General features: G+C 52.3%; 1 protein-coding gene across 1 annotated transcript; it reads left to right on the top strand.

Moving 5' to 3' along the window:
• Positions 1 to 5,278: 5,278 nt before the first annotated feature.
• On the top strand, positions 5,279 to 15,912 carry Aqp1 (aquaporin 1 (Colton blood group)). The gene is made up of 4 exons (XM_055611780.1): positions 5,279 to 5,711; positions 14,423 to 14,587; positions 14,855 to 14,935; positions 15,684 to 15,912. The coding sequence occupies exons 1-4, from the start codon at positions 5,328 to 5,330 to the stop codon at positions 15,861 to 15,863; spliced, it is 810 nt and encodes a 269-aa protein (XP_055467755.1). The 5' UTR covers positions 5,279 to 5,327; the 3' UTR covers positions 15,864 to 15,912.
• The last annotated feature ends 3,613 nt before the right edge of the window (positions 15,913 to 19,525 follow it).

A 19,525-nucleotide genomic window follows, 5' to 3' on the forward strand; every position in this document is an offset into this window, starting at 1 on the left:
GTGAAGAGTCATGAGGCCCTCAGAATATTGTACTGTATTTTTTAATTTTTAATTTTTTTTCAAGCCCGTGCGGCTGTCTGAGGAGGTGGCCTTTGGGCAGGAAGGGAAGAAAGGAAGATGCGTATGGCTAGCAGATCAGAAACACGCAGAATGTCAGACTGCTATGAATCCACCCTGATGCCCACCCCAAGCTATGGACTACCTTTCCTTTCCCATCAGTGCCCTAGTTTGTCCAAGGACTTCAGAACAAATGGTTTCAGGATCCCTTTTCTTGAAGAGTCATAATGCAATGACGCAAAGACAGGAGAAGTCTAAAAAAGGCTGGCATCAGGGAGCTGGAAGCTAAGCTGCAGCCTGCTTGGGCCCAGAGCAGAGAAGGAACCCAGAGTGAGGAAGCCCTCCCAAACCACTTACACACATGACATTTCCTCTCAGGGGCCCATAGAGCAGCAGAGCCCTTGTCCTGCCCTCCCTTCCCCAAGGGTGTGGTCTGGCTGCCCATTTCAGAAACCACCAGCAGTGTTCTCTCCAAGGGGGAGGACACCACCCTCTTGGGCTAGCAGGGATTCCCACTGCAGAATAGGGACTGAGGAATTGTGGCTTAACTCCTTCGTGGAGGGCTTTGCCATCCCTGAGTGGGTTGGAATAGAGGCAGGGGTAGCCCAGTCTCCTCAGGCGCCCTCCTCGGACCGCAGCCTGATTTTTTTAATCTCTGTTTTCAATCCTGGACATATACAAGAATTAAAGCTCTGTAGACTCCACAAGGCCAAAGGCAACTTTTTTTCCATTCTGCCCTAGTCACTCTTCCGCTATGGCAAGAGAATTGCTGGTAACACAAAATAGAAAACCCCACTGTCCAGAAATGGGTGTGGTATTGCCCCTCACCCCAAAGACAAGAAGACTGGCTTGTGGCTCAAGGCAAGTAGGGGTGAGGGTAGGGAGGAGCAGGGTGAATAGGAGACAGAAGCCTAGAAAATTATTAAATTGTTCCATCCCTGCTGAATCACTGGGTACCTCCTAAATCCGTTTTTGATTTAAGAGTGATCATGTGATGCCTAAATGCCCAGGCGCTGCCTCTTAGACAAGGAGCTGTCTCCCTTCACATGCTGGGAGAGGCAGGTGTCCTTCTCTTGGGAGCAGAGCCCTCAGCACACTCAGCTCTCTGCTCAGCAACCTTAGGGATCCAGCCTTTCCCAGGCTCAGTGTGGGATGGTCCAGAGTACCATCAGAGTAGAGGCTCTGCATGGGCCATCTGGGAAGGAAAAGAGATGGACACTGTGCCAGAGAAGTAATGTGAATGGCCATGGGTAGTGTGGTGAGCTAGGGCGCAGGAGGTGGGGAGGGAGGGGCTGACACAAGGCCATACTTTTCTGTCAGGAACCTGAGCACTGGGTACAGAAGCAAAGCTTCAGAGGCCCTGAGAAATCCTACGCCCTGGTTTTGAGCCGACCTTGTCTTCCCCAGTGTTGGAGAGGATGACTTTATCTCAGGAGGAGGATGGCTCCAGATTGACATCTCTGGCCATAAACTCCTCAGAGGACCAGCCTATCTGGGAAGGCAGAAATCCATGGCTTAAAAATCCTGTATTAGAGCCGGGAGAGGGGTATAATCAGGTAACCCACAGGGGAAGCTTTCAGACAGAGCTGGGAGCCCGAGCTGACAGGCCAGGATGGGAAAGGGGCCCACTTTCCTCAGGCCCATGAGGGAATATTCTATGTTCCTGTCCTGCTTCCCTGTCCTTACTTCCAACTCAGGAAAGCTGGAGTTAGCCTGGAAACCTCATCCAAGCTGTTGGTGAGTTTATGGTGATTGGATAGTTATGTGTGTTGCCAAGTCTCCTCCTACCTCACATTCTGTATTGCTGGTGGGCCCTCTGGAGGGAATGAAGCTGTTGCTCTCTCTGACTGGCTTGTGGAGAAAATCTCACTGGCAAGAGGCAGAGTCCACTCCTCATATCCCTGAAGCTTCTAGGTAGTGAAAGATGGACCATACCTAGCGATGTTTCCCATACAACCTAAGTTTCCTATCCTTAGCCTGCCTCCGAGGCTCTATCACATCCTCTGAGATGGAGTCTGAAGTCCTGTGGCACTTTGAGGAAATAAGCCAGCTCAGATCATCCTATGAACAGCGCTGACTGGTATGGGCTTCACTGGGCATGTCAGGAGTGAGGCACATCTGGAAAAGCGCTTGGCAGGACAAACAGTGGCTGCCACTAGGGCCCGAGTGACCTCAAGTTCTGCCCAGAGCTTGGGCGCTAGGACGGAGGACCATCTGCTTTATTTAGTCTGGCCTGAGCCTGAGAGCCTGTTCACAGGAAGGACACAGGAGCTTTGGGTCACCCTGAAGCACAGCCAGAACCAGGCCTTGGACTTAGGTTCCCAGGGATGACTGTACTGTCAGGGCTCTGGCCACTCCCTGTTGCTCTGTGATCTCACCTTAGAGCACTGCTGCCCTCTCTACTGCAGTTATGCATGGATGCTGAAGCTGCTTTCACTAGCACCCCTGCCCACACTGAGGCTTGTAGCCTAAGGCCTTTGCCCTTTGTTCTGGGATAGCGAACTGGGTAGAGTAACCTGTACCTCCAGGACCCTTTCTTGGAGGAAGGGAGCACTTAAACGGTAAGATCAGAAATAAGTGGTGCAGCATTCTAATCCCGGTGTTCCTTCCCTCAGCACATCACTGACGGCTAGGCCACTGTCTACTTTCGGCAGGCAAGGCACTGTCTACTTTCGGCCTGCCTCTCCTGGCCAGACAGCCTGGATTGTGTCACACCAGTGAGAACGAGGTTGAGGTATAGGACCTTTTTGCCTGACATCCAACTAGAAACCTTCCTGGCAAACAGCCAGTTAAAAATTTCAGGGGCCCCTTGCCATTGTCGGAATTAGTGACAGATAAAGTCCATATTGGTATTTTGGGCAATGTCTCCATTCTGATGGCATCTCCTTTGCCTCAGGTCTCAATTGTTATTGTGTCCAAACAGAATTTGTAAGCTTATGTGGCAAAAGGGAAGCTTTAAGAAGACAAGGGGCCTGTGTGGCCCATGGTTGTTCCTACAGTATCCAGAATGATGTTTGATATAATATAAGAATATATTAGTAATTTTTATGGCAATCTTGCCACTGCCCCCAGCATTCATGCACACATGCATTCACACACACACACACACACACACACACACACACACACACACACACACGCCATATACTACATTTACAGACCTGGTCTTCAGGTACTACCATAGCCTCCAGGACATACTTACCTCCACAAGGGCTCACATTCCTCGCTTGGTTCTGCTGTACTGTTCTGCTGCCTGGCTACACCAGCCTCTGGTGCAGGGCCAGCTCTCCGTACTGTTTTCCTAGAATCTTCTGGGCTGGGTCCCTGAGCCAGCCAGCATCAGATTTGAGCCCTGCACAGCCTTGCAGACAGATCTTTGGTTAGAGGTCCCTGGAATTGAAGAGTGAATTCCTCGAGGGGCGGTGTCACTCTCAGGCCCCAGGGGAGCCTCTCAGAATATAAAATATGGCAGAGATTCTAGGAGATGGTCCCTCCTACTAGCTGCCTCTCTAGAGGGTGAATAAGCCTTTTATTACCTTCAGCTTCCGGGGCTCCCTGGGCAGAGAAGGCCAAGCAACCTCTCCATCAACATTATACTTAGAGCCACTCCCTCCTGGCCTTCTAAGTCTTTAGGTGTGAGGTGGTAAATGCTTTCCCAACCAGCCACCTGCTTCCAGTAAACATACCATGGGATGCCTGTAGGTTAAATCAGGTACCAGGGCTGCAGCTGGTCACAGGTAGCCCTTGAGAGATAATATCATTATCTGTAGGATGGACCCTGGATTGAAGGTGCTTGGCCCTACCTTGATAGATGCCAGACTCAAAGACATTCTTTTCTTACATGGGGGTTGGTTTCCCACCTCTAGTGAGTAAGAATCCAATGATCCTGTTATGGACTAAGGTAGGAAGAGAGGGAACCTGACCATTCCAGTCCCTTCCTGGGACATAGTCTCCTTGCTGGGCCTGGTTTGCCTTCTGGCACACTCAAACAGTAGGTAAAATGACAAGTTCTCTGTTTCTTTACTCCAGATTCTGGGGGTGCACAGGTAGCAGGTTGGGTACCTGTGGTCTACAACATGGCCTCCTCTCCTCTTGCTGTTGGAAAGTGGTCTTCCTCACCTGCCTCTCTCCTCATTTCTGTATCTTGATTTGGTCAGTTCCTAGACAAATATTCTACCAGTTAGCTATATTCCTAGCTCTTCCTGCTGTCTCCTGTCTGGCTGGGGAATCTTTTTCACTTCCCACCATCGCTTGGATGATGCTTTCTGCTGCCCTATCTTCTATCTAACATTCCATTTCTCTGTATGTCTCTTAGCCTCAGCCTATGTCTCCCATTCTTTCCTTTTTCAGATCCAGCTGCCAATCCTGCTATCTCCCCAGTGACCTGCTGGCTCCATTGCCTATTAGAGGAAAAAAAAAACAAAAAAAACAAAAACAAACAAACAACAAACACACAACACCTACCTACCACTATCTTCATGCTCTGGCCCTCAAATCATTGGCTCAAATTGTTTTAAGTTTGAGAATTTGGGGGTGGTTTCTAACAGTCTTGCCTGGCTCAGGCCTATCCTTGTTTGCAGAATGGTAGATGGGGGTACACCTGTACCCCCATAACTGAGGCCTGGGTGGTGAGGGGACATCTCCAAAGACACATGTAGATGCTTGCCCGGGCTAGGATGTTGGAGGCCAGACTGACCTGCAGATATCTGGGCCTGAGAACTTCAGATTACAAACTCTGCTCAGAGTGAGATGGGACAGACAGGCGGATTCTGGTGCCACCTCCAGGGAGGGCAACGTCCATCCTGAGAGTCCAGTCAACCCCTATTCCCCACCCCTTCTAGAGTGCCTCGCTCTGCCCTCGGGCACCCTTGAGCTTTGCAGGCTGGGCGGGGACACCTGGATTTCTCTGGCCCCCTGAGAAGGGCCAGCTTGGAAGAATTTCCCAAAGCCTATTAGAGCAACGGCTGCCTCCTGCCTGCCTCCTCAGCCTGGGCAGGGCCGAGAGCTGAGACGGGTGGAGGGAACAAGGGAGGGCAGCAGGGGGAGAGGAGGAAGGAAAAAGTTGGCAGGCAGACAGCAGAGCCCTGTCTGCATCCATTGCAGAGAGGAGGCCCGTGTGGTGTGGGGCGGGACAGGAGCAAGGAGAGGCCTTCCTCCCTTTGTGCTCCCCCCACCCGGCCCTATAAATAGGCCCAGCCCAGGCTGTGGCTCAGTTCTTGGAGGGAGTTGAGCGCCAGGCATCCAGCAGTGAAGTTGAGCCCCCTGCCAGCATGGCCAGTGAATTCAAGAAGAAGATCTTCTGGAGGGCTGTGGTGGCTGAGTTCCTGGCCATGACCCTCTTCGTCTTCATCAGCATCGGCTCTGCCCTAGGCTTCAATTACCCACTGGAGAGGAACCAGACACTGGTCCAGGACAACGTGAAGGTGTCTCTGGCCTTTGGTCTGAGCATCGCCACTCTGGCCCAAAGCGTGGGTCACATCAGCGGTGCTCACCTCAACCCAGCTGTTACACTGGGGCTACTGCTCAGCTGCCAGATCAGCATCCTCCGGGCTGTCATGTACATCATCGCCCAGTGTGTGGGAGCCATCGTCGCCACTGCCATCCTCTCGGGCATCACCTCCTCCCTAGACGAGAACTCACTTGGCCGAAATGACGTGAGTGGGGTGTCTCAGGCTTGGGGGTCTGTAGGAGGGTACAGAGAGGGCACTGCCTCCATTTGCCTACTGTACAGTGGGGACACTGAGGAACAGAGAGAATAGTGAGGGTTTCAGAGGTCATGCCAAAAGTGGGGGGGGGCTAGAACTCAGCTATGCCGCAGGGTCTGTTTGCTGCCAGGTGCTGTGGGCATGGGAGAGCTAGACAATAATGGTTGTGCCAAAGTCCCCTGCAGAGTATCTAATGCCAGAAATGAGGTGAGGGAGCAGCTAGCTGTGTGCCAGCAGTTTTTACCCCTCCACTCGAGTTTCTTGGCACTCTCCTGTCCTACCTGGGCAACCTGGGCCTACTGTCCCAAGTCCACGTTCTCCTACCATGTGTAAAAACACTTCTGCAAGTGTCTGAGAGTGACTCCCTTGTGAAGTCACCTGGGCTTCTAGGTGGCACCTAATCCTCACTTAGGTCCCCAAATAAATGTCGTCAGCAAGTCATGAGACAGCCCCCGTTTATTCCTCTGATTCCCAATAATCAAACAAAGTTGAGGAAACAAAACTTTCTGGAGTTGTTAGAAGAGTTTTCTAGTTAACAGTTCTGGAGAAGGGCTCGGCTCGGTAGTCCTTGGCCACTGAACGAGGTGGTTTGCTTGCTTGTTGTGTGTGAAGGTGGAAGTGAAAATGTGTGCCTATCTACACGGGTCCTGAACTTGTATAAGCTGTTTTCAAGTTGATGCTGCATTTGAGAGTGTGTGACCGCTTGTGCCCATCGTCCCTGGCTTGAATGATAAGCAGACACTGGCAACTGTATGGCAACTGTTCAAAATAACTGCCCCGGGGTTATTCCACACAGCTAAGTGGCCTCGGTGGTGGCTGCCTGGTCACAGACCTTTTCCAGCTTCTTAGCAAAGTGCCCCATGCTGAGTGCACTTGGGTTTAATTGGACTAGTTCAGCGGGAGTGTCTGAGTGAGGGTATAGGATGTCTCAGAGGGGAATAGGCTGGAGTCTCTCACCAGAAGCAGAGACTATAGGCAGAGTAGAGGAACCAGCCCCAGAAAAAAAAACGAAGCAGGCTGGACCCCAGCAGGGCAGGTGCATGGGAGCAGGAGCAAGGGAGCTGGCCAGGCTCCTGTGAGTTGGATGGCTATGGGTGAATAGACTTCTCTCACTTCCCAGCTGAAGTCCTGGAGATGCAGGTTGGGAGGGAGGTGCTAGTGGGGTACAGAGGGCAGCTGCTGTGGCCCTGCAACTGGGATGAGCACTTCTGTGCCACAGTGACACCTCGGGATCACACTCTTAAGTCAACCTCTGCTCAGCAGGAGATTGAAGATTAGCCCTGTGGCTGGAGTTTAGACTTTAGCTGGAGAAAACTTGGCTGTCACAGCAGGCCTAAGGAACAGAGTTAGACAGGCTGTGTCCCTCTAGACTTCAGTCTCTCCAATAGGAGCAGAGCTAGGTGCTTTGGTAAATTCCTGTGAGGAGGTTCAAGTTCCTGCTGAGGTGGGGGCTGGGAAAGATGGAAGCAATGAAGGCTCCCTGTGGGGAGGAGGTTGAGACTCCTAGCTCTTGTCTCTTCCAAGTCAAGTGACAGGCAAGACCTATGCCCTTGCTGGCAAAGGCTTTGCAGTCTTTAATATGCTCGTTTGAGGCTGAGGCACACTGATTGCTTTGGCAGCACCTGAGTCTAGCTACACCGCACTTCAGTCTCCCCAACCCCCACCATTTTCCAGAGTTGTCAGAGCATCATATGTGTCAAGCAGGATACATATAGCTGGAGGAGAAAGTGTGGCCACAGCTTGGGGTGGGAGGCAGGTACCCTAGAGCCAATTTCTGTTGGTCGTTAACCACTGGATCTTCTTGGAGCTGAGCATCCTGAGATTCAAGAGGGGACTTAGGTTCTGGTGACATTTCTGCTACCACCACTCTGTTGGCTAGCTACCTATTCCAGAAGGGCTTGGCTAAGAGGAGCCACAGCAAGGGGACCAGTCATTGTGGTGGGGTTCCTACTACCCCACCCAAACAAATGGTGGACCTTTGGCATGGTGACAGCCTGTCTCCCAGACAAATGGCTCTCTCTCAGGTACTGGCTCCCGGATCTGGAGGGGTTGGGAGAGGTCTCAATGCCTTAGAGGGATCAGTAGTCAATGGGACAGGTGGCAGTCTCTTCCCTCCACATCCCTGTGGAAGACTCTCAGAGCTCCGCTGCTCCTACCCACACCCCGCTGCCAAAACCTGGGTGGGGTGAGTTGTTGGCATGGAGATTTCCAAAGAAATAGAGGGGAAAGTGGCAGGAAGTGGTTGGGTGAGTCAGGGGGTATCCCCCAGGGACATGGTGGGGACAACTTTCTCCTGACTAAGTTGGGACTCAGGAAACGCCCGAGAGAGAGAGAGAGAGAGAGAGAGAGAGAGAGAGAGAGAGAGATCGTGGGCCTCCTATGAGCCCATTGGTCCCTTCTGGGTAAAAGAGCTGGAGCCAAATTTTCACCCTTGGCTACAGGCTCTGAGGCTCCCTGCCTCAGGGACAGCCACCTGCACTCTATGTTGCTTCATACAATTGACTGGGCTTAGATGGCCCTGATTCCCACCTATGGACCTGTGAAGAGGATATGAAAGGGTGTGGCTGGCTTTGGAAAGTAGAGGATGCTGGAGCCTTAGAGTCCTGGCATCCCAGCTGTTTTCATTCTTCTCCTTTCTGGCCCTCATCCTGCAGAAATGACTGAGGCTCTGGGGTGCTGAGGGCAAGGCTGGGTCAGCCAGGCTTCCCACTTTGGGCAGCTCACTGGCCTGAGGCCAGATAAACTGCACAGCTGCCTGTGATAGCAGGCAGGAGGCAGGTGAGATAAGAGGTGTCAGGGCGGGCCAGGGAACTTTTGAAATGGAAGGATGGGAGGGCCAGGAGAGCTCCAGGGAGGTAGGTGATCCTGCAAGAACTGGAATATGGACTAAGAAGGGGCTTCTGGGCAGAGCTGAAGCAAAGGGCAAGGGAGGCTGTGGCCTAGAGGTGGTCATTAAGTTTGGGCGGGCTGCTGTCACCGTAGAAGGCTGAATTTTGAAGGCGGTAGGAACTCTGGACTTGGGCTGGTGTTTGAGTAAGTCTGGAAGGGACTGTATTCCCAGAGCCTCTGAGTCTAGCCACCTGGGGGCTTAGTCAGAGGACACACCTGTTCTCTTGAGGCTCATCTCTCAGCCCTGTTGATTCAGGATTCAAATGCTTGGAAATGCTTTTTCCTGCTATACCACATGGTATATATCTTGACCCTGAATGCTGACTCTTCTCCCGGTTTCTTGGATGTTTGCTTCCTCAGCCATGAGGAGAGAGGGTCTTTCTTACCTGTAGGACTATCAGGATTGAGGCCACTGCTACCTCCACTGGGGCTCAGGAGCAGGCTGTGGAAAAGAAGCGTAAATTTCCAATGCCCTGACCAGCATGGCCAGGGATAGAGCTGGGGGCTGGGTGTAACAACATAGCTGGGACCTGTAATTATTGTTTCCAGGCAGAACCTAGGAGGGAAAGGGCAGGGGGAAGAGCATAGAAAGGTGGAGCTTTGTGGCAGGATAGACATTCCTTCTCACAAAAATTTTGAGGCTGGGTCCGCCACAGCATCTGTTGAGCATTATATAGTGTGGTCTACTTGTACCAAACCAGGGTCCACCTGGGACAAGTATTTAAAAGGCTCCAAGAGGGCATATTCGGGTGGCCTCTGAGGAGGGCTGCTCCCACCTACCCCATCCTGCCCCACCCCATGCTCCTCTGCCCTGGTGCTCCCCTCTCTAGCCAGAGCAGCTTTCAGCAGCTCACCTGGAAGGCCCTACACAGCTCTACTTTCAAGGGCCCCACTCAGGATATTCTCAACGGCAACCGATCAGGCCTCGCAGGCGGGTCACAGTACCCAACCCCAGGGGTGTCTGGGAAGCCATGGTGGCAGAAGAGCCTTAAGTTCTTGCTGGTAGCAGTTCCCTGGGAATTCGGTACTGGGCACTCCTGTCCCTGTGTTTAGAAGCACGTGTGAGTTTTGGGGCTTCCGAATAGTTCAAACTTGAGCCTCACACCTGCAGATACTGGCAGGACATGTCCTTGAGGCCCCATAGGGATCAGGGACTCCTGTGTCAGGGCCTTTTCCTGGAGACTAGAGGGGCTACTTGGCCACAGTAGTATGGTGCCTAGGTAGGATGAGTAGGGGCTTGGGGGACTATCTTTATCTACACAAGCAGCTAATGTCTCAAGAACATTCTTGAGACTGAGACTAAAGACAGTGGGGAGGCACAATCAGCTCCTCCAGGGGCTTGATATCCCAGTAGAGACTCTCCAGAGGGGAGCTTCTGCTCTGAAGGAACTTTTGTTTGTTTGTTTTAAACTCAGGAAGCAGCTTCCTCTAAACAGATGAACCATCTAGAAATATGCAGGATGGACCCACTACAAGGAAGCTGCTCTGGGAGTGGGGGTCTGGCTGTGAGGAGGTGTAGTGTAGGTGGGTAATAGGTTCTGTGACACAGGCTTTGTGCCAAGCTGAGAATGGGAGTTGGAGACTGGAACTTGGGTTTTTGGGTGCTGGCTAGAGGTGCCTACCTGATTCCAGGCAAGGAGGAACCTGAAGACTGCCTGGGGCTGGAGTCTAGGCTAATGCTTCCATTTTGCTTTTGGGAATACTGATCCAACCATGGCATGGATACTTGTCAAGGCTGTACAGTGCGTAATGTCAAGGCAGGACCATGTTTCAAGCCTTCCACAAACATGTACACACCCATGCACATACATGATATGTGGCAAAGAACATGCTCTCAACACTGCTTGGATCTGGCGGCCCAGGACGGGGAGGGTCCTCACGGGAACCTCTTCCTCTCCTTGCTCTGCAGTAAGGAAAAGGAGGAAAGGAAATTGGGAACCATTGCTTTGTGTATTGTTTCTTGTCAGAAAGATAACGTGGCCCTGGGAGCAAATAAAGGGCCTCTGAGACCAGCTGCTTTCTCACTGAAGGGGTCCATCTCTTCTCCACTTCCCTCCCTTCTCCAGCTAGTAGTGGCGCCACCCCTGTGGGCATGAAACACGAGGGACATGGTGACGCATTCAGAAATGCCATCAGACACACCAGTGCAAACATACAGAAACCACCTGGGACCTGGGACCATGCCGCTCGGAGCCCCCTGCTCTGCAGAGCATGCCCAATGTGGTGTCTTGAGTCACAGTGATTCTCGGGCTCTGCTTCGGAGTAATTGGCCAGGACCCTATCAACTTGTCTAAATATCCCCCAGGGACTTAAAAAAGACTGACTAGCCTCTAATCCCAAGGTGAGGGTTTCCCCCTACTTTCCTTTAATCAAGTATTGCCAGTGATATGGCTTAATTCTTGCCTGTCCAGGTTATTAGCCTTTTTTTTTTTTTTTTTGACTGTCTCATTCTATCATTTTCTAAAGGAGGATTATTTAAAACATTCACTTTGGGAATAGCTTGATCTGATTCTTGTGACTGTCTAGTTTTTTGAATAATTTATTATTAGTCTAAACTGCCTATGGTGCTAATATTTTTATAGTTCTTAGATCATTTAATTTTTCTGTAACAAACCTGCTAGCGTCTAACAAAAGAGGAGGAGTGAGAAGCACCGCAGACATATGCCTACTTGTAGACACAGCTGACAGTGGTCCACCACCACATAGCTGTTCACTGAGCACAGAGAAGTGCTGACTGAGAGGTGATGAGGTGGGGCCCGCTGCTCCCTGGCAGGCCAGTACTGGAGACAGTGGGGTGGGCAGACAGCCATGTCTCTTGAGCTGTTCCTTGAGAGCAGGGGCTGAGCCTCAGCCAGGGCTGGCTCTGAACTCTGCTGCTCCCCAAGGGTGGGGTACAGGAGGCCCACCCCCAAAGTCAGGGCCCCATGTCTGGGACTTTTGTGAGCTATCCTGGTGGCCTGCCTACAAATGGCAGAGAGGGTTTAGGTAGCACAGCCTGGAGAGGCTAATCCTGGGCTGGGACACACTGGCGTTCTCAGAGCCGCCTCCTGGCAGCAGTCCATTTCAAGCTGGGAATAGTTCGGTCCTTGGTAGCCAGCATGTCAGCCTATGAGCTTGAGGTGACATAAACCCTCAGGTGAGGGTCCTGGCCTCACTGCCTCCTCCTTGAGCATATGTGTTCCCTCTGTGTGAGTCTCAAAGGACCCTGGCTAGCTTTTCAGCTCCCAGCTAAACAGTAAAAGCCTAGGCCCTTCACTCTAAGGGCTTTTTTGGAGTCAGCCGTGTCAAAGAGACAGGAAGTTCTGGAAACTGGGCAATCGATTGTGTACAGCGATTTTTGTACTGTGTGCACAAAAACAATCACTTTTGTACTACACGTGAGCCTCCCCTCGGAGGTTTGCTCCCAGGCCAGGAGGGACAAACACCCAGCGAGGTGGCAGGTGGCTTCTTCTCCTCTGGGCTGCTCAACTGTTCAGACTCTTCCAGTAGGGTGTGGGAGATGGGGGTCCCACAGAAAGCTCCCCAGAGCTGGGAGTCTGCACGCTGCCTTAAGCCATGAGGTCACCAGCGATCAGGAGCGCTGACTGCTCCACAAGAGCCGCGTGGCTGTTCTGCCACTCACAGCCGCATTCACAAAACGGAGCGTTGCTCTTTCAACGTCAACAGTCCAGGCACAACTAGGCACACGTGTACAGACATGGCTCTTTTCCAGTGGTAAATGACAGCGGCTGGGCTTGGCCCTGTTTAAGCAGTTGTTTGAAATGCAATGGGCTGTGCCCAATCACTACGGTTTGACTTTTCTAACCTGCGCTTTCCTGGATGGCGAGTTTCCACGAACCTTTATCGTTTCTAACCCTCCTACTGTTTTCCCGGATGTAAGGAGCTCAAGCACACTGGCAGGGGGGAGAGCAGTGTTCGTTAGCTGCGGAGCACGTGGGGTGGGTGGGGGTAGCTGGCTGCTGCTGGCGATGGTAGTAGAGGTGGGCATTGGAAGGGGAAGACTGCCGGCCTTTGGGCAGTCAGGAATGGGGTACCTTCCAGAGTTCCCAGGCAGGATGGCTGTCTCTTGCTTCCTGAGGACTCAGACCTCTGAGTCTTGAACCAGGGCCTGTTCTGCTTTGTATAGAAAATGGCACCTTGGGTAGGGCCTGGGACTCAACCAATTAAGAACCAGGGGAAGAGATAGACTAGCTCTGACTATATCCGTGAGGGACTGGATTCAAGTAGGAGGCTTAGGGACAGCTCCATTAATTGGTGAGGAAGTGCTCCTCTCAGGACTCCTGCCAGTTAGCAATTAGGCCAGCCCAGGAGAGTAGAGGAGATGGAGGGAGAGAAGCCATGAATGTCAATGAGGGCCATAGGCAGAAGTGGAGATAGCAACTATGGCCTTCTAGTTGCTCCTCCATCAAGCCTTCCCAGGCTCAGGCAGTCCCTGCCAGTAGATGCAGCTATCCTTTACTGCCACCTGATAGTTCTTGTCTTTGTCACCTGCTTCAAATGCCTGAGACAACCCTGTGATCATTGATTCTTCTGGAGGGAGGCTGGACAGAGCTGAAACCTTAAACCCATTTTACAGATGGAGAAGCTGAGCCTAGGGGAAGCCACGTTCACAGTGCCAATAAGTAGAAGAATAAGAACCTGAGCACTGGGATTCTGCCTCTATTGCCTGACTTTGTCATGGGATGATTGTCCCAGAAAGCTCACTGGGCATAGGGGACACAGCTTTGGGGTTGGCCAGGAAAGGCCCAAAGCTGGGGCTTCAACAGTGGAGGGATGTGAGTCATTCCCTGAGAGCCAGCACTGCAGACAAAGGAGGGAAGAGTATTGTTCTTGTGAGGTGGCCTCAGGGCTGAACTGGGAAACCCCCGTGGAGAAGTGGAGGTGTGCCTCCTGCCTAGGACCTTGAAGGATGCCTGGTTATGTTGGGGACACCACCACTCAGGTGGGAAATTGGAAGGGAGCCTTTAGTTTTCAGCTTGTTGGGTAGAGCTCAGCCGTCCCTCCTGGGAGGGAGACCGAAGGCATGCATTCCAGCGTCTTCACCAACTTGTCCCAGCAACTCTGTGAGGTGCACTTGGCCCCAGCGTCTCCCCTCCCCTCCACTTGGAGCAGCTATCTGGATCCTTGGGAGGGGGTCTTCTCAGTGCAGCTACAGGGGTGGTAGGGCTCCAGTGACTTCATGGCAGTTCCCATTCCCTTCTTTTTCCCATGAGTCATGTTTCCAAAAGTGGCTCAGGGGCAGCCAGACTACAGCGGTGGGGCCCATGTAGCCAAAGAGAGGGAAAGCAGGGCTGGGGCCAGGAGAGAGAAGAGGGGAAAGTAAGGGGAAAGGAAACAGAGATGGAGAAAGTTTGGGACTTGGAAGGATGAGGCAGTATCTCTACCTGGGTACCTCTTGCCAATGCTTCTCTTCTCCTAAGGGGTCCCCGGCCACCCCCCCATGTCTGAGATTCACACTCACCTGTAACATTTGGCATGTCATGTAGCCAACAAGGAGGTCCTGCTTCAACCTGGGCCTCTGAACAGAATGAAGCAGGGCCTAGACAGGACTGGGGAATCCAGCTAGAGTATCAAGTGTGAGAGGAGGCAAGGCCTGATTTGCATTACCTGTTGTTTCTGCCTGGCCCCCTCTGGGTTCACACAGCGAGAAGCTCAGTAATAAGCTATGAAGTAGTTGAAGGTGGTCTCTTCCTGCCTGGGCCTGGTGCTCTGGAAATATTGTTGCAATTGCCACCTGCCTGACTCACCTTCTGGATTCTCTTTCCTTTCAGCTGGCTCGAGGTGTGAACTCTGGCCAGGGTCTGGGCATTGAGATCATCGGCACTCTGCAGCTGGTGCTGTGCGTCCTGGCCACCACGGACCGGAGGCGCCGTGACTTAGGTGGCTCGGCCCCTCTTGCCATTGGCCTATCTGTGGCCCTGGGACACCTGCTGGCGGTAAGGAGAGGAATTCCCAGGTTGGGGCCATGGGGAGGTCAGAATCAAGGCAAGAGCTGATGAGTGGTGCTAGTGTGGGCGTCCGTGGTGCTCTGGGTGAAACTTCCACCATGGGGTCGGAGATGGCAGAACCACTCTGGGTGTCAGGAAAAGGTCCCAAGGACCTTTCTCTGCTGGGGTTGACTTTCCCCTTGTCTACTGTTTCTCTCTCCCCACCTTCCCTGTCACTTCCCTTATCTTCTTGTTCCTTATGTGCTCACCTTCCAGATTGACTACACTGGCTGTGGTATCAACCCTGCCCGGTCTTTTGGCTCTGCCGTGCTCACCCGCAACTTCTCAAACCACTGGGTAAGTCACCTTGAGCAGCCAGGCACATTGTGGAAGCAAGTTCCACCCTACCCTTAAGGCATGCTCTCCTCTCATAGAGATCCTGGGAGACAGATAGGGCAGAGGAAATCAAGAAACCAAAGTCTGAGATGAAGGGAGGGGGCTCACTTCCTGAAAAGATTTGTGTTTGGTCTCCACCTTGGCAGCTCGAACCTACTGCCCCGCCCGCTGCCCTGCTCCGTCACCATAACAACGTGGTGGGCAGCAGGGTTCACATCTTAGCCCTGCCGCCTTGGGATTTAGCAACCTCAGGCAGGCTTTGTGCCTTGGTTTCCCAGACTGTGGCTGACGTGGGCTTAGGCTCATTGCCTCTCCCAGGGTAGATAGCATCAGGAGAGGAGCCATGTCTGCAAGCAGAGCTCTGAGAGAGGAGAAATCGCGTTCGCTTTAGCTCCGGTTACTGTTGGTCTGTGTGCTGCTAGCAACCCTCTATTAGATTAGCCCATCTCTGGGAACTTTCCAAGCCTGGGCAAAGGGAGTAGTAGCCATCCTCAGGAATGGGCTGCTACAGAGATGCCTGAGCTGTGTACAGAGGCCAGGACATGTCCCCACTACACACCCTGGTCTGGGACCACTCTGCGGGGCAGTGGAATCAGAAAGTATGGGACTGTTTGTCTGCTTCTGACTCAAGGCAGATGGAATGGGGAGATCCCTGGGGGAAGGGGAGGTGTGGCCAGCTATTCTCTAAATTCTCATGCTTCTTCCCTAGATTTTCTGGGTGGGACCATTCATTGGGGGTGCCCTGGCAGTGCTGATCTACGACTTCATCCTGGCCCCACGCAGCAGCGACTTCACAGACCGCATTAAGGTGTGGACCAGCGGCCAGGTGGAAGAATACGACCTGGATGGTGATGACATCAACTCCAGGGTCGAGATGAAGCCCAAATAGAGGCGACCTGGCCCGGGTATCCATGTGGGGGCGGGGCAGGGAGGGGCGGAGGGAGGGGAGGGCTGAAATCGTATTGTAGATGCTCTGACAAGCTGACCAAAGTCACTCCTCAAGACCTGCCTGATCCGCATGGTCCAGCCTCATCTGGGGCAGCAATATTACTGTCTTTCTTTCTGTTTCCTGGTCTCAGAGCTTCCTGGGGCCCAAGATTTGTCAACTCCACACCTCACTCCCTTGACATCATGGATGAGCGAAAGGAAGGGGCCCACCTGGTGGTTGACCCCTCAGAGTGTGCTAGGAAGTCCCCCCTCATCCCAAAGTTGCCCAGCACGTCACCCACCTTAGGTGCCCGGGATTCTGCCATTGTTGCTTTGTGCCTTTGATCATGGCTCTCCTTGAGTACGCACCTTGTCCCCAAAGGCACTTTGAGGGAGAGGAAGTCCTCTGGCTTTCCCCTTTGGTCTGATTTACCTCCAGGACCCTTCCACTTAAACTCACTATAAGACCTTGGAATTGTCCCTGTGCTGGGGCCTCAGTGATCCTATCTGTAAGGTGGCAAGGAAGGGACAGCTGTGGGGACTCTGTCAGCATGGACACACCACAGGGTCTAGAAGGGACAGTCTAGACAGCACTGCTTTGTCTACCTGGCCTGAGCTCTTTCCTGACATCCAGAGCCCACGAGCACACGTGGGTGAGCTATGAAGCAGAGGCCATTCCAGGATGCCAGAAGTGCCTGTTGATGCAGAGAGCCTTCTTTTGGGCAGAATGTAGGCAGAATGCAGCAGAGTGAAGGCCATTTCATGGTGGAGGAGGAGCTCACACTCTCCTACCTAGTTCTAGTTGGTCTGCCTATGTATCATGGCCCCGACTAGATGGGTGTTTCAGCTCTTTAGTCTCCCTGGCAGTGATGATGTGGCATTTATTAAGGAGCACTGGGCTGTCTGCAGCAGCATGTTTGAGGAGAGAAGCAGCTAGATGTGGAGCAGTCCCTGGACAGATGCCCGTGCTGGTTGCGCAGGGGCTGGGGTGCCCCTTGTTCATCGTTATCAAGGAGGCTACTCCTGTCCTGGCTTGTGAGCTCCTGGCTCGATGAATTTGATCAGAAGCTCAGACAGCCTGCAGCCTGCAACCGGAAAAGGCTCACCACGTGATGCTAGGCACAGTCTTCTCTCTGTATTGACCTGATGCTGCAGCTTCTGAGGCCACTCAGGGAGTCAGCTCAGGGCTTGGTGTCATGCATTCAGCTCTCTAGGTTATTCCATTCAATCCCATCAGGCCAGAGTAGCTCAACCATCGTGCCCTTAACCATGTTGTGAACATAAACTGAGAGGCACAATCTTCAGGTGCTTAGAAGCAGCAGGACAGTCAGGAGGGTTGTGCCCCATCCCCCAGCAGGCACAATAGCTCTCTTAACAGATAAGGACACTGAGGACCCATATGCTCAGCTATATCATATCAGGTCAATCTTAGTAGCCAAGGCCATGTCTGGTCACTCCCTGGTCAACGCAATGGACTCCTCTTCCCTCCACCATCTCACTTTCTGCCTGGGCAATGGCTAAGGGCTGGAGGTAGAGGTGGTGAGAGATGTGCTTCAGGGGAGCAGGGCAGGTCCATCCCACCTGGTTCTGGCCATGGTGATCAAGCACCCCGCATCTGTCTGCTCTGTGTATGTTTCTTTGCAATTGAAATTTCATCTTATGGTAAAAAAAATAAAGGACAATGACTTGTAAGGTACTCCAGGCTTCCTGTGTTTTTTGCCTTATTGGTGTTGGAGTCCCACAAAGGGGCTCCCGTCTTTGAAGGGATTGGTCTCACTAGGCCACCTAGTCTGGGAAGAAGGCAGATACCCTTGTACCCTAAGGAAATGTTGGCCCCAGTGGATGGGCACAATAACACCACAGACCCTAGGGGCCACAAGGTCTTACCCTTAAAAGGGAGACTTCTGCAAGTATGGAAATCTTGGGACAACTATGGGGAAGTGAAGAAAAAGTTCCAGCCAGTTTAAATGGGGTTATAGGAGGCATTTTGGGCTCTGGAGGATGGAAGAGCTAGGGAAAGCAGGGTTGAAGTCATAATCCTGTTAATCACAGGGCCCTCTGAGAAGCCACAGCTATGCTAGGCCTCTATACTCCCTCTGCTCACCCCAGAATCCCAACCTATACTTGTGTCTTGGAACCTCTAGGGTTTGACTCATCAGAGAAAATGAGTCCAGTGCTATGCTATACAGAGATTTGAACCCAAGTTCCTGACAGTGACCCCATGTCTGACACATGAAACACTTTAGGGCAGCTGTGAACTTGGCCACTGGGAGCAGACCATGGGAAAGCCTGTTCCTTCCACAGAGGCTTGCTCTGGGAGGCGCAGACCCTCAACCTCATGGAATGCTCTCCACATAACAAGTGTCAGCAGGAGTGTAGGCTGAGGAAGGAAGGGTACATGGGAAAGGCTCAGCACTCTGTCATGTTTCCTGACAACACAGTGATGACATAAGAGGTGACCTTGGAGAGGGCTTAGTATTGTTGGGACGGTGTTTCTTACTGAATGCATTGTCCATGAACCCTGGAGCTGCCTCAGCCCAACCAAACATCCCTGGTTTCTTCTTCCTGGTGAGGTATGTGCTGCTAGAATGAGAGAGTGACTGCCAGGAACATTGTAGAGGCTAGCCCAAAGCTTCACAGCCTCATCCAGGAAGGTGATCTCTCACGGTCCCTCCTAGCCTGCCTCCTCTTCCTTCCATCCCCTAGGTCTCAAGTCCCTTCAGTCTCCAAACACTGTGAGATCCAGGTACCTAATTCCTTCTTGTCCAATCCTGTCTCTTCTCCATTCCACAACATAGCCTTTCATGTATGACTTCTGTAAGGTATACTTTCTAGAGTCCTAGAGCATAGAGGCAGCTGCTGGGAAAGAGACCAAATTCAGGTTGTGGAGTGCCTACGAGTTATTAGGAGCCTTGCTGTGACTACAATATGAGAAGTTAGAACAATCTGCATTTACACTGGTTGCTTGGGCTCCTGAAGGTGAAATCATTTGCTCAAGGCTACACAACAGGATGGGGTGGGATTGAAATTTGAACCTATACTACCTGGCTTCAACAATTGTTTTTCTTCATTTTGTGATGCTGACCTGTTCTGGTGTGATGCTTTGTAGAGTTAGCTCTGGGCCAGCAGAGGAGCCAGGCTGAGCAGCAGTTGCATCCATTTCTATAGGGTAAGAGGGAAGCAGTAGAGAAAAAACAAAATCTGTCCTGGCACTCCTGACACTGTGAGAAGCCTGCTCCTTCTAGACAGACACATGTGGTGCTGGCTTAAGGTGCCACCAGGCTGAGACTGCTTTCATGAATCTGTACCTACTTCTCATTGGGAGGGAATATGATCAGCTTGGTCATAGAATATATGAGCAAGGGAAGGCCAATGCTGCACCATGAGGCGTGATAATGCACCAAGCCAAGCCTTAGATACCCAGTATGTGTGGGTGCAATAGCTTTGTGGCCAGACTGTCTCAGACACTTCCTCTAGCCCATGGCATCAGTGCTCCAGGCATCCATCTTCCCCCCACCGACCCCCTCCCCCAGCCTTCCAGGTTTCTCAGATTTTGTTCTGCTCTTACTCTACTTGGCCTAGATCAGATGAGTGGGTTTGGGAAATAACTGGGATGGGATGGGA

This window comes from Psammomys obesus, unplaced genomic scaffold, assembly GCF_907164565.1.
Source record: "Psammomys obesus unplaced genomic scaffold, mPsaObe1.curated_primary_1811, whole genome shotgun sequence".
Taxonomy (NCBI): Eukaryota; Metazoa; Chordata; class Mammalia; order Rodentia; family Muridae; genus Psammomys; species Psammomys obesus.